Source organism: Drosophila serrata, unplaced genomic scaffold, assembly GCF_035046125.1.
Source record: "Drosophila serrata isolate PLE 108 unplaced genomic scaffold, ASM3504612v1 contig_241, whole genome shotgun sequence".
NCBI lineage: Eukaryota > Metazoa > Arthropoda > Insecta > Diptera > Drosophilidae > Drosophila > Drosophila serrata.
Genome location: NW_028257139.1, coordinates 4,286,670 through 4,299,115, shown reverse-complemented (window position 1 = coordinate 4,299,115; position 12,446 = coordinate 4,286,670). Strand labels below are relative to the sequence as shown.

Here is a 12,446-nt window from a genome sequence, read left to right as displayed (position 1 = left end):
GGCAAACTGCAATTTCTACGGTTAACAGCATAACAAACGAATGGCCAACATAGTGTATTGGGGAAAATTAACAGAAAAGTGACAGTTGGGATTCTGTTTACTTTGTAGATACAGATATTGAAGATATATTTATCAGAAACAATGCTAAGATTAAACAAAAAAATTCAATCTAAAGAGTTAAATGAAGTTAAGATAGTTAGGTAAATACATGAACAATATAATTTATAGATTTCAAGAAGTAGTGCTGAAATAAGTACTTATTCTTGAATTAATTAAATATTTCATTAATGGAATCTATTGAAAAGGCAATGAATAGACACAAAAAAAAAGGGAGAGTCATGGTCAGCAGCTTTTAATTAATGGTTATTCAAATAATAATCATAATAATAAAATAATAACATAGATTTTTTCTTAATTAAATGTTTATATCCGTTTTACGGTCTCAAAAAAGAAGTTATTTTTGGGAAATAAAGTTAAACTAAAAGTTTAATTAAATATGCATTGAATTTTTATGATTTCTATAAGAACTCCTAATTTTTCTATTAAACTCGGTCAAATTCTACTTAAATATATATTTATTTACCGTACAACACCTTATAAAACTCAAATATTATGTAAAATAAATAATATGCCAACTTTGCAACGTAGTAGCCTATATTGCCTTGGCTTTATCGGTATCTATGACGCCATCGCCACCATATCATCTGTTGGGCAGCATAGAAAAATGAAAACGAATAAAGGGCAGCAAAAATATACTACGCAGTTGAAAAGAAAAAAAGAAACAACACTTGTCAACAGAGCCCCCATCATAATTTCAGCAACTGTATGCGTGCGAGCGAGTGTTCGTGTGTGTGTGAGTGTGTTTCGCTCTGGTTTATTTTATCAACAACAGAGCCAAAACAGCGCGAACAACGGACACAGAGCAGAGCGATAACAGCTGTTGGCTGCTGAGCAGCAACAATGTTGCGAAAACAGCTGTTGAGTAGCGAACCTCAGCCTCAAAACAAACGAGAGAGACACAAAAAAGGTTCGGTTAAGGATGAATTCAAATGCTGTACTGTAGGGATAACATATGTACCATAAGAGCTTAAAGATGAACTTGTTTTTATTATTAGTATGCCTATTAAGGAAAATTCTGTTTAAAAAACTACTCCAATAATTAGCAATTTAATATATTTTGTGGGACCAGAGATAATCAATGTTTAAAATTTTTGAATACATACCTCACAATTTTATAATAATAACAATAACCGTTGAAAATATAATTGAAGAATATAGAATTTGTATATCAACTTCCTGTTTATAAAGTGCACCCCAAATGCCGCACCATGTTATGTGTAGGGGATCCAAAAAGAGCCGGCCGGTTTTCTGGTCTGCAACGATAACGTCACAGAATTTAACAGTTAAAGAGAGCCCGAGTGCGTGTGTCTGTACGTGTACGCGTGTTAGTGTTTGTGCGGGGGAGCTGGCTGGCTCTCACTCTCTCGGCGGCTCACAGCTGTTATATGCTTCGAAATTCATTCGATTTTGTTTACATCGGGTTCTGTTGTTGCTGTTACTGTGGATTTCCATGCTGCTGCTGATGGATATTCGACATTTTTGTCGGTATTTTCGGGTGTTCTCTTCTCTTCACTTCTCTTCTATGTTGAGTATGCTGCTGGCGGCGTTGTTGTTGCCTTTGGAATGACCTCTGTAGGCATTTATTCTCCGGCGACGTCAGCAAATTGCTTTGGAAGGGGGGCAGCGATTGCTCTGCTTCTTCTTGCTCTTCTTCATCTTCCACTCCGCCTTCCAATCTTCAACTCCAATAACTGTGAAACACATCCATCGAAACATCGAAATATCCGACAATTTGCGTAGTTGTTTTGTTCTGGAGTTTTTGCGTTTTCAGTTCGATTTTTCGGGGTGGATTTTCCGGGATTTTTCACGCCGCCAGCATTTCTAAAGACGTCATTTGGCAAAGGGAGTTGGAGTTGGAGTTGGGAGCTATTGTGTTAAAATGCACTGCGCATTTCCCATTCCAACGACAGCCCTAATGTTTAATGATGTAAAAAGTTACGAAAAAACGGAGGACAGTTGGAGACCTTGCCAGATAAAGAATGCCCGCAGGGCTTATCTAGCCAAAAAACTTTACTGATTGCACGCGCAGGAAACGAACGAACATACACTGAAAAAATATTGCTGAAATTTTGCCAAATGAACATATATTTCAATTATAATAGTTTTTGAAATCTATTAAAAAAATAAAACATCTCTGAAGTATCTCAGTATCCCAATTTCAATTGCATATTTTTTATTATACTTTTTCGATTCATTTAAAATTCATTCCCATTTAGAAATAGCAAATAAATGAAAATGTATGCAACATTTGAGAAATATTATGTGTTTATATGAGAACTATATTGTAATATAACCAGGGATGCTTAAAAATCACTATGGAGCGAGGGAATAAATTAATAGTGTTTGAGAAGTATGAATAAAATTATTAACTTCATATGTACATAGATACATATAAGGAAATTTCTACTTTTATTTCAATATATTATGTGCCTTAAATGATGCATTCTTTAAGACAACTTTAATAAATGATTTTAAAATATAATAATAGGTAAATAAGTCTATGTTTGTTTTAATAATGTAATTTTAAACATCTTTTCCATGCATTTTCAGCAATAAGAAAAATGTGTCATTTAAAACCTCCTCCTCAGAAACAAATACCAAGATTTCCTGAACAATTCCAACTCTCTTCTCGTTCATTTTACCATTTCGCCATTAGCACAGTTAAAGAACAAGAAGATGAAGATGAGTGGGGCGGCCAAGTGCAAAGATGAATTCATCTGGACAAATTCAATTAATCATTTCTCTAGTGAAAATTCCAAAAGCAGCGGCATTACCAACAACAACAACACTGTAAGTCAACAGAGCGTTACCATCGAGCAACAACAAATACGCAGTTACGAAAAGAAAACAACAAAGTGAATGGGAATGCAATCCACGAAGTTACAAAACCAACGAGCGAGCGAGCAAAGCGAACAAACGAACCAAAGAAACAAGGAAAAAAAAGGCAAAACGCAAAACCAAAACAAAGCATAGGCGTTAGATGGAAGGAGATGGAGATGCAGAGAGAGCGAGATACATTGGATACAGAAAACATGAAAACACACTCACAGGCACACATACAAGCGCATTGACACATTACCCAAACTGGAAAATAGGTCAATCAGTTGAGAGGGAAACAGAGGCCATTTCGCTCTTACGCTGAAGCATGAGAGAGCGTATGCAGCCACATTACAGAATGTAAGAGAGAGCCCCAGAGAGTGCGAGAGAGCGCGTGCAATTAGAACGGGAATCGACTGTTAGCTAACAGCGGCCTCAATTTGCTGGCCGTTCCGATTGGACTCGAGAATCCAATCAGCAGCTGTTGCACTTGAGTTCCCACTAGCTTCCCTCCCCTTACACCCCATAAGTTTTGAGATTTCTTTTTATTGGAATTTTATGAAAATTAAACCGGATTTTTCGAATTTCTTTGTAAAGCTGTAATTATTATTTTTTTTACCTCTTTCTTATTTTCCAGCGCATTTGGTAGGGCGCCGTATTTTTATTCCCTTTTTTTTATCACATGCTTATGAGTGTATGAGTGTGTATCTGTGTTTTGGGATTTGATTGGATTGGATTGCCTTCGAAACCGGATTTTGAAAATATGTATGTCACTTCTCCATACCGTTCCATTCAATTACGATGCCTAGGCATTGATATATATCGGTATATATCTGTATATATCTTTATACATATATCTCTTTATTTATTTATCCATTGCATAGTCACAAGTGTATCCCACAATCGAAGCCTTTGTTGACTTAAAATCAACTTTAAATTACCTTGATCCGCTCGAAAGTATGACAAAGATAATGATGATAATGATAATTAAGAAGATGACATAGGGAAAGTCCAAGCTTTCTGAAAATAAATTAGGAAAATAATTATATAATTATAACAGCGGGTTTTCATTAATTTCACTTGACCTAGGCGGAGTTGTATCTTATATCTTCGAAAATTAATTGGGAAAATATACTTTGGCCCAAGTAAAGATAGCTTTGAAAAGGAATTTTTCGCATTTTTTAAAATAGATAATTATCAATATTTTCTATATTTAATTTATTTATATTTTTACATTAAGTAAGCAGTTTTATTAAAACAATAAAAACAATCAAAGAAAAGCTTTTCGAATTAATATTCATGATGTTTATGGGTTTTAAAAATTTTAATTTATTAACAAAATTGATATATGTAATACATATTATGTATACATGTATATGTCTATGTACAAATCTATAAAAATCAATTCAAAAATCTCTAAATTGACAAAAGGCTACTATTTAGAATAAAAGTGAAAAACTATTTAAATAGAGAAAGAAATTTTATGAAAATAAAAGCATAAAACCTATTGCTATACCTCTTCAATGAAAGTAAGTATGCTATGATTTATTTTCTGTAAATAAATAGACATCTAATAAGCAAAATTTTACATAACATTTATATATAATTAATATATTATTTACATATTATTAATATTTTTGAAAAATACTAATTTAACAAGTGAAATATTAACCAAGTAATACATGAGTATCTCTATTAATTACCTTTGCAAATTAGATTCCTACTAACTCCATAGATTGGTCACAGATTAATCAATTCTAGGAAACTAATTACCATATTTCCAGTTACCTGAAAATAGTTTCCCTTTTGTTCATTTAAATTATGGCATTTCCCTATATATTTTCCTCACTTATTAGGCAGTGACGCCATCAACTCCCCCCTCGAAGTACTGGTAACTAATTAGATCCGCTTGGGCTGAGGCCTGGAGTTTGGCCAGTCACATGTCAAGAAGTCTGGCAAATTTGCTGTCATGACTGCGAACTTGAATGTGGATATGGATGTGGGATATGGACATTTGGAGCCCATGGACATGGAAATGGACATGGACATGGATGTTGATGTAGACATGCCACCGACGCCGCGTCGAGTTGTCCGTCAAAAATGTCAGCGGCTGAAACAAGAAACAAACAAACAAACAAACACAAAGCAAACAAATTCACAGATGGCGGAAAATCGCCCTTGACTCAAGCTTAAACTTTGACTCAAAACATCACAGCTTTAATTTGCAACTCCCACTCCGAGGAGCCGTGACATTTGAAGTTGCGTGTTGGGATCATTAGAATGTTTACCTGTGTATCTACGAGGGGCGATCCGAATGTTTGAAATCAAGTTACCAACAGCAAGCGGGGAGGGTGATGGTGATTGATGTGAACACATGTCAGCACGGACAGGAAAGTGGATGGAGTGAATGAGGCTCCCAGGATGACAGTGATCGGGAGGGAGTCCGATGGCAGGAAGCATAAATTGTAGACAAAGATGAGCGCGGACACAAGATACAGATATGTTCGGGTTGCTATTACACGACTCACAATCAGTTGCAGATACAAATTTATGTCATGTGCAGTCGCTGGACATGTGAATGACAAAAAAGCGATGCCATAGAGTCCGGGGGAATAGGAGGTTTTGACAACCGGTTTTACACTGAGAGAAAGGGGTAGCAAAATTGAGAGCAACTTATTTTGGAGTAATTTATATTTCTAAAACTTTAAAGCTTTAAGTTGCTTAAATTAAACTTTATTTTTAAGTACCTCTTGGTATCATAGTCATTTTATTTATTTATTTATTGAAAGCTAGGAATTAATTTGAAAAACAAAGCGCTAACTTAGGGCTTAGAAGTATTATATTACATAATTAAATTAAATTAAATTAAATTAAATATGTTACCTTTTATGTTGCATTTAATATTATATATATTAATAAGTTAATGGTATATGAGTTTAAATATATCTGAAATTAAATAAATATTTCTTTGCACGTCTAAAAACAATTTTTTTTTCATTCTTAATACATATGTATCTCTGCGTATACCGAAAAAGAAAAATTCAAATTTAAACTTTAAATGCAAACTGGTCATTTAATCATTAACATTTTAGCCCTATTCTTTTTTCTAACATAACTTTATTAAATTGTCTTCAATGACGTATTTTTTTAGAATTATGCAGAAATATTATATAGTTTATTTTTATTTTTCATTGTAGTCTTAACTGTAACTTTACTAATCGGTAAGAATTTCCTCAAAGTACAGATAAGTAGGATTTAAGTTTTATATTAGACTTAATATAGTAAAAATGTATTAAAAATTATCATTTTTACCCCAAAATGGCCAAAGTTAATTATCTTCTGCTGTAAATATTATTATTTCAAATAAATATATATTCTAAAATATTTTATGAAGCTTACATTATTATCAATTGATAAAGCATATTTGTTTATTATATATATATTTATATTTTGTATATATATTTAATGAAAATTAATTATCAATAAAATGTATTACACTTTTCTTTCTATTCATTTGATATTTGATATCAATAAATACGTACTACCTTTTTTTTTATATTTAATCCTTATATAAACAATATATACAAAATATAAATGCTATAATTTAACCTTTAAATGATAGCAAGAAAATATTTTCAGTGCATATGAAGCTGGGATCCAAAGTTTGAGCTGAAGTTGGAAGTTTTGGAGGCTGGCCAACCCAAAACCAATGGACGGGGGTCAAGCGGCCACCTGACAGCCGCAACAACTTTCCTTGGCTTTTCCAGGCTGATTTCACCGCTGGACGATTCAATTTCCCTGCCAGAGGAGAGAAGGGGAAACAGAGCTCAGGCTGAAGCTGAAGCTGTGCGTGCTGCTGTTGACATTGGGTCATAAATTCTGGCGGAAAAACAGACAACAGTTTTCATTGTTCGACTGCTCAGATGCAAGACCTTTGTTTGGACAATACACAAATATGGGCACTAGGCAAACACACACGCACACACACACCGATACGCAGCAATAGACAAATAAATGCCTCGAATGAGATTGGGTTGGGTTTTCCAAAGGGGAAAATGAGGAAAATGTGTAGAAGCTGCAGCCAGCTGTCAGACTCAAACTGTTGACTCTGGCAAAAGTCAGCAAAAACTACCCCCTGGCCCAAGTTGCAATATAACCCAAAATTCCAGTCTCGGAATCAGGTTAAAGATTCCACTCCATCAACCTTGGGTGGTGCTCTGCAACCGTGCAGGTTTAAATGGCCCAAATGGGTCAGCCGGCCACGTCACTTGCCACGACCTACTTTCAAAACTATATTTCCTTGTTTTTTTCGTTTTTTCGGTAGCAGCATCCGTGTCAGGGATGTGGACTTCTGTCACAGCATTGTCCTTGGCACAAAATATATAAAGAAGTATCAATAAGAAAGCATGCCAAGGTTCTGGAGTAAGAATACCCTCGAGAAATTGAAAATTAATAGATAAAGATACAGATACAGATAATAATAATTTCATGCTTCAAACAAAGGAACTAATTATTAAAATACTTTTCAAATTAAAACGAAATGCAAATGAATGTAAATATAAATAAACAAATATTATTTTATTATTTTTATTCTATTTTATTATATTTTAAAATATTGTATTATTTATTTTTAATGGCTTTGATTAACTCAATTAATTTATTTGTACTTTAAATCTGTATTGAAACTGTTGATAACTTGTTCCATTTAGAGACTTGTTTCAAAGATTCAAGATTCAAAACCATATATGGTCCCGCAACTCTTAATTATTTTCAAATTTACAATTTTTTTATTCTTATTATTAGGTACAATAATTAAACATTTCTTAATAATTTTATAAGCTAATATTCTAGAATACACAATATTGCTTCACACCAATAAAAATAAATAAACTAAAAAATTTCAGGGAATTGATCAAATTTAGTTTATTGCAATAATGTTTTTTTATAGGTTTAAGTTGGTTAAGTTTCCATTTGGCAAGATGTAATGTTATTTTGCTTACCAAATGATAAAAACGTTATTTATAAAATTAAAAACAACAACAACACAATAAACAACATACAATAAAAATTATTTAGCTATGGACCCAATTTGAGTGAAAAAAAAATTGTAAACAAAATATATGTATATATATATAAAATATAATCTATCAACAAATTGCAAGGAAGTTTTGAAATATTTTTGGAGCAAACAATAGGATTTAAGACTTAAGCTTGCAAAAGTCAATATAATTACAATATATTCGTAAATAAATCATTTTAATTTTCCCTAATCTACGTACAATTAATTTCTATAAATATAGAAAAATGCATAGAACTATAATAAATATGTTTTTCGTTCCGATAAACAATTATTCCTAAAAAAAGGATACCATGCTTTTCTTCAGTACTTCAAATGCTAAAAACGTATACATACGTATATGCAAATGTATCGAAGATTGCAAAATAATATCTATTTTATCACCAATAACCTTCAATTAGTTACTTTTAAAAATGCATGTGGGGGTGTGAGATCGATTGATGTGCAGACACCGCCCACAAAAGGTGTTAGCATAGAAACCTTATCACATTTTTTGTTTTTTTTTTTGCGACCAACATCAAGGACATGCCGCCAAGGGCAAATGCTGTGCGAGGTATTTGTTGCTTGACCCAGTTTGCCTTACGGTTGTGCATGTCAGGGCTGCTCTGCTCCGAGGAAATGAAAACTGGGGCAGTACACACACACACACATTCACAGAAGTGGCGGGGAAAGCTCACCGTGTTGGGAAAAGCTTTGTGGAAAAATCACCAGAAACAGCAGCAGCAGCAGGATGGTTCAAGTTTTGAGCTCATTAATGTTACGCCACAAAGTATGCAGTTTTGCTTACATTTTACATTTTGTATGATTTAATTTTACATGTGGAAATCAAATAAGAGCTTTGCATTTTAAATCTTAAAATTAAATGAAATATGTATATACAAAGACTTTTTTTTTTTTTTTTTTTTTTTTCCATTTTGACTGAATTTATTATTGCAAATTACTGTAGTGTAGCAACTTATGCAATAGTGAGCGGAGGAAATATACAAAGACAATATATACAAGTTTATAGCTCGTTTAAAAAATATATTCAGAACATAAATAATTGCAATAAAAATTATATATTTTTCTTATGTCCAAAATATAAAGATTTTTAGGTGCTAAAATGGAAAGGAATAAATAATAAAACCCATAAAATTAAGTTTTTTTTTTTTTAATTTTATTTATTCGTATGATTTGCAGGCAAAAAATTAAAACTATAATTATATTTTGTTTAATGTGTATGTATTGAAAATATAAATTGTGTTGTGTGTATGTGTTTGATTCAAAATGACTGGAGATTAAAAAATCATCATTAAAATAATTATCTTTTTTTTTTGTATATAAAAAATCAAATTTTAAAAAGTCATAACCAATCCAAAAAGCATGAATTTTAATTTGGAAAGCTTTTCAATGTTAGTTTTTATTAGGTTAACAAATCTGCATACTGAATTGAAAATTATAAATAATAAAATTAGTAAAATAATAAAATTATTTGATTGACTCGGCCTTTGATGCTGATCAAGAGTATATATGATTTTTAGGGTCGGAAATGACTTCTTCATTTACCCGTAAATATTATACTTGTCGATCGTTTCTTATGATTTATGTAGTTGTGATATGGGCTTTGGCAGATCCTTGTCATTCAAAGAACATCAAAATTATAATTAATAATAATTATAATAATACCATATCATAAGTATAATAATTGTAATTATAATTAAAATGATAATTCCTGCAATATCATATTAAGAAAGTGACAGACTTTCAACTTTATCGATATCATAGTGGCACTGAGAAGATATAAGTTTTGGCAGATCCTTGTCATTCAAAGAACATAATAATGATACTTAATAATAATTATAATAATATCATATCATAAGTATAATAATTGTAATTATAATTAAAATAATAATGCCTGCAATATCATATTTAGAAAGTGACGGACTTTCAACTTTATCGATATCATAGTGGCACTGAGAAGATATGGGTTTTGGCAGATCCTTGTCATTCAAAGAACACTCGATGACTGCAACGCGTTCAGAAGTTTTCTGCCGAGGATATAAGTACGTTATTCTTTTATGATATATAATAATATATATAATTATGTTCATAGTATATAATTTTATAAGTTATAAGAAGTAAGAAAAATCCTAAAAATACCTGGCTGTACATTCTCTGAACCAGACTCGAGTTGCATTTACACAGGATGCGATTTCCCAGGACAACTGCATTGATGTAAGTCAGGCTATAGATGCTGTACATATTCGTAAGCTGATTATAGCTCACATCGATTGTGCTAATCGGTGGCTTCTCCTTTGGCAGATCGGTGAGCAAATTGTGGCTAATATTCAAACTAGTCAAACGAGTCCAAGCGCCAAAATTATAGGTAACCAGACTGCTGATTTTGTTTCGCGACAGATCGAGGTGCTTGAGGTCCTCGAATCCATTCAAATTCAGTTCTTCCGGCACTTCCTGCAACTCGTTGCCAGACAGATCCAAGGATTCTGGCCGCTGATTAGCCAAACAATCGAAATCGAAAGCCAACTTTTCGTTATTTGAACAATCGATTCTCAAAAAGTTATTGACTTTTTCAGTTCCAATCACGCAGCCACAATGTCTTATTAAAGGGTAGCAGATCGACATAGTTATTTGCATAACTAAGATACACAAACTAGCTAGTATCTGTAAAGAATTACGAAAAAATTAGAATTAATTTAAAAGTAAATATCAATATGTATGCAGTAGTAACTTGTAAACAATTTGATCACACAGTTCACAAACCAATCTTTAGTTAAAATAAAATAATTAAAAATCGGAAATGATAGTTACATTTTAATCAAAACAGATATATGTTTGTATATCCAAGTTTGTTCCCACAAAGAAATTATTATTCTTCGAATATTTTTTATCAATTTTTATTAGGTTTCATTAGGTTCAAATTTTACAATCGGTAAATAATCTAACATGCTGTAGTATCTAACTTCCTATCTCAGTCAGAAAATTTATAGCAGCATTATCAATTGAATTATCTTCTGAACTATATTAGGGGGTGTTAACTATAATTATATGGGGGCTGTTGACTGCATTTCGAATCATCATTGGTTAGGGCTAAGTTAGTTTTCAGAGTGCCTAAGTGAACAGTCTTAAACTGCAACCAACTAGAACTCGAGAAGCCAATGTCAAAAAAAAAAAATGAATATAAACTTATATAGTGACACAAAAAAGGTAAAACAACTTTTTATAAATTTCATCTTATTATAATAATTAATTTATAAATTAAGCCTATGACGAATAATCGATCAAGTTGTGCTGGTAAACAGTAATAGTACATATATTATTTATTTACTTAAATATTTTAATGAGATAAGAAATGACAAATTTTTGAACCCAAGAAGCGAAATTCAAAGGACAACTCTCCCCTCAAGCGATAAGTCTTTATAAATGCACTTATACATAGGTCTTATAAATTCTTAATAAAAAAAAAAACAATAGTATGCTGATAATAAATACTTATATATTTCTGTTTCTTAGTACTTTGGATGGAAGCGTTAAAGATTGCGGATTTGCAGCAAATAAGCTCAACTCAGAAGCAAAACAGCACCGATGACAATAGTTACTCTCGGAACTTTGCCTCGAATAAAAATTCAACTTATAAGGAAACCTTTGAAAACATCTGAAAAACTGATATCTGAAGAGTAAATACCTATGGACTTCCAGCTAGTAATTGTAAGTATTATTTTTTTACATAAGTTACTATAGTCAAGTAATTCAATTCATTTTCAGTTCGCTTCACAAGAGAAGAGCCGCATAATTAATAAATTCCTAGGTAAATACGTATCCAAAGAAAAAAAGTATTCAAATTATTTTTCATTCTTAAAAACGCTAAGTTAATTTCAAAATATTCTGTTTAATTGCAATTTAGTTAATGTTCCAAATCGATCGCTTTTAAGATGAGTGTATAAATTGGATTGGAAAAGGCGGATCCACATAATTAAATTCACTGGGGATATATAAGCTTTTCGAGACTAAATAAATGTATACATCTAAATTATATTTGTTTCTATGCAATTTACTCACTTACTTTAAAGGCTACTTTTATCAGTTATTATTAAAAATAAGTACCCAAATTAAGTTTCTAGTAGATCCTTAATAAATGCTTTATAATATGGATATATACATTAAAAAAGTTGCTGGTCAACCTGACGTCAGGAGAAAAATATCAGTGCTCTTGGATTAAACTCCGCTTAAGTATGGAAATAGCAGTAATTTCATATAAAAAACTAAAGATTTATTAGCTACTTCTGACTTGTAAGCCAAACATATAATTATGTATTATAGTTAAAAATTTTCCAGACCGATGCAAAAGGGAAAACAACGTGAATTAAATACAGCTATGCATATATTGTTATTTTTATTATTTCCGTCTTAATATTATTAATTCTTATTAATGCAA

The 12,446-nt window shown here is 31.8% G+C and overlaps 1 protein-coding gene and 1 long non-coding RNA gene across 2 annotated transcripts; one reads left to right on the top strand and one right to left on the bottom strand.

The window, feature by feature from the left end:
* Positions 1-9,148: 9,148 nt before the first annotated feature.
* On the bottom strand, positions 9,149-10,959 carry LOC147643925 (uncharacterized). The gene is made up of 3 exons (XM_086832035.1): positions 10,939-10,959; positions 10,154-10,675; positions 9,149-10,041 (listed from the first exon to the last, which is right to left on the bottom strand). The coding sequence occupies exons 1-3, from the start codon at positions 10,957-10,959 to the stop codon at positions 9,862-9,864; spliced, it is 723 nt and encodes a 240-aa protein (XP_086688161.1). The 3' UTR covers positions 9,149-9,861.
* Positions 10,960-11,075: 116 nt separating this feature from the next.
* On the top strand, positions 11,076-12,041 carry LOC110188584 (uncharacterized). Its single transcript, XR_002319926.2, has 4 exons — positions 11,076-11,218; positions 11,525-11,719; positions 11,777-11,819; positions 11,916-12,041. It is a non-coding gene; the product is annotated as an uncharacterized LOC110188584 (long non-coding RNA).
* The last annotated feature ends 405 nt before the right edge of the window (positions 12,042-12,446 follow it).

Excerpts from the sequence above, each read along its gene's own strand:
- LOC147643925 (XM_086832035.1), bottom strand. The coding sequence starts at position 10,959 with ATGTTAGATTATTTACCGATT. Across the intron at positions 10,676-10,938 it reads TGTTAGATTATTTACCGATT|ATACTAGCTAGTTTGTGTAT; the intron begins GTAAAATTTGAA and ends AATTCTTTACAG. Across the intron at positions 10,042-10,153 it reads TTCAGAGAATGTACAGCCAG|AAAACTTCTGAACGCGTTGC; the intron begins GTATTTTTAGGA and ends TATCCTCGGCAG.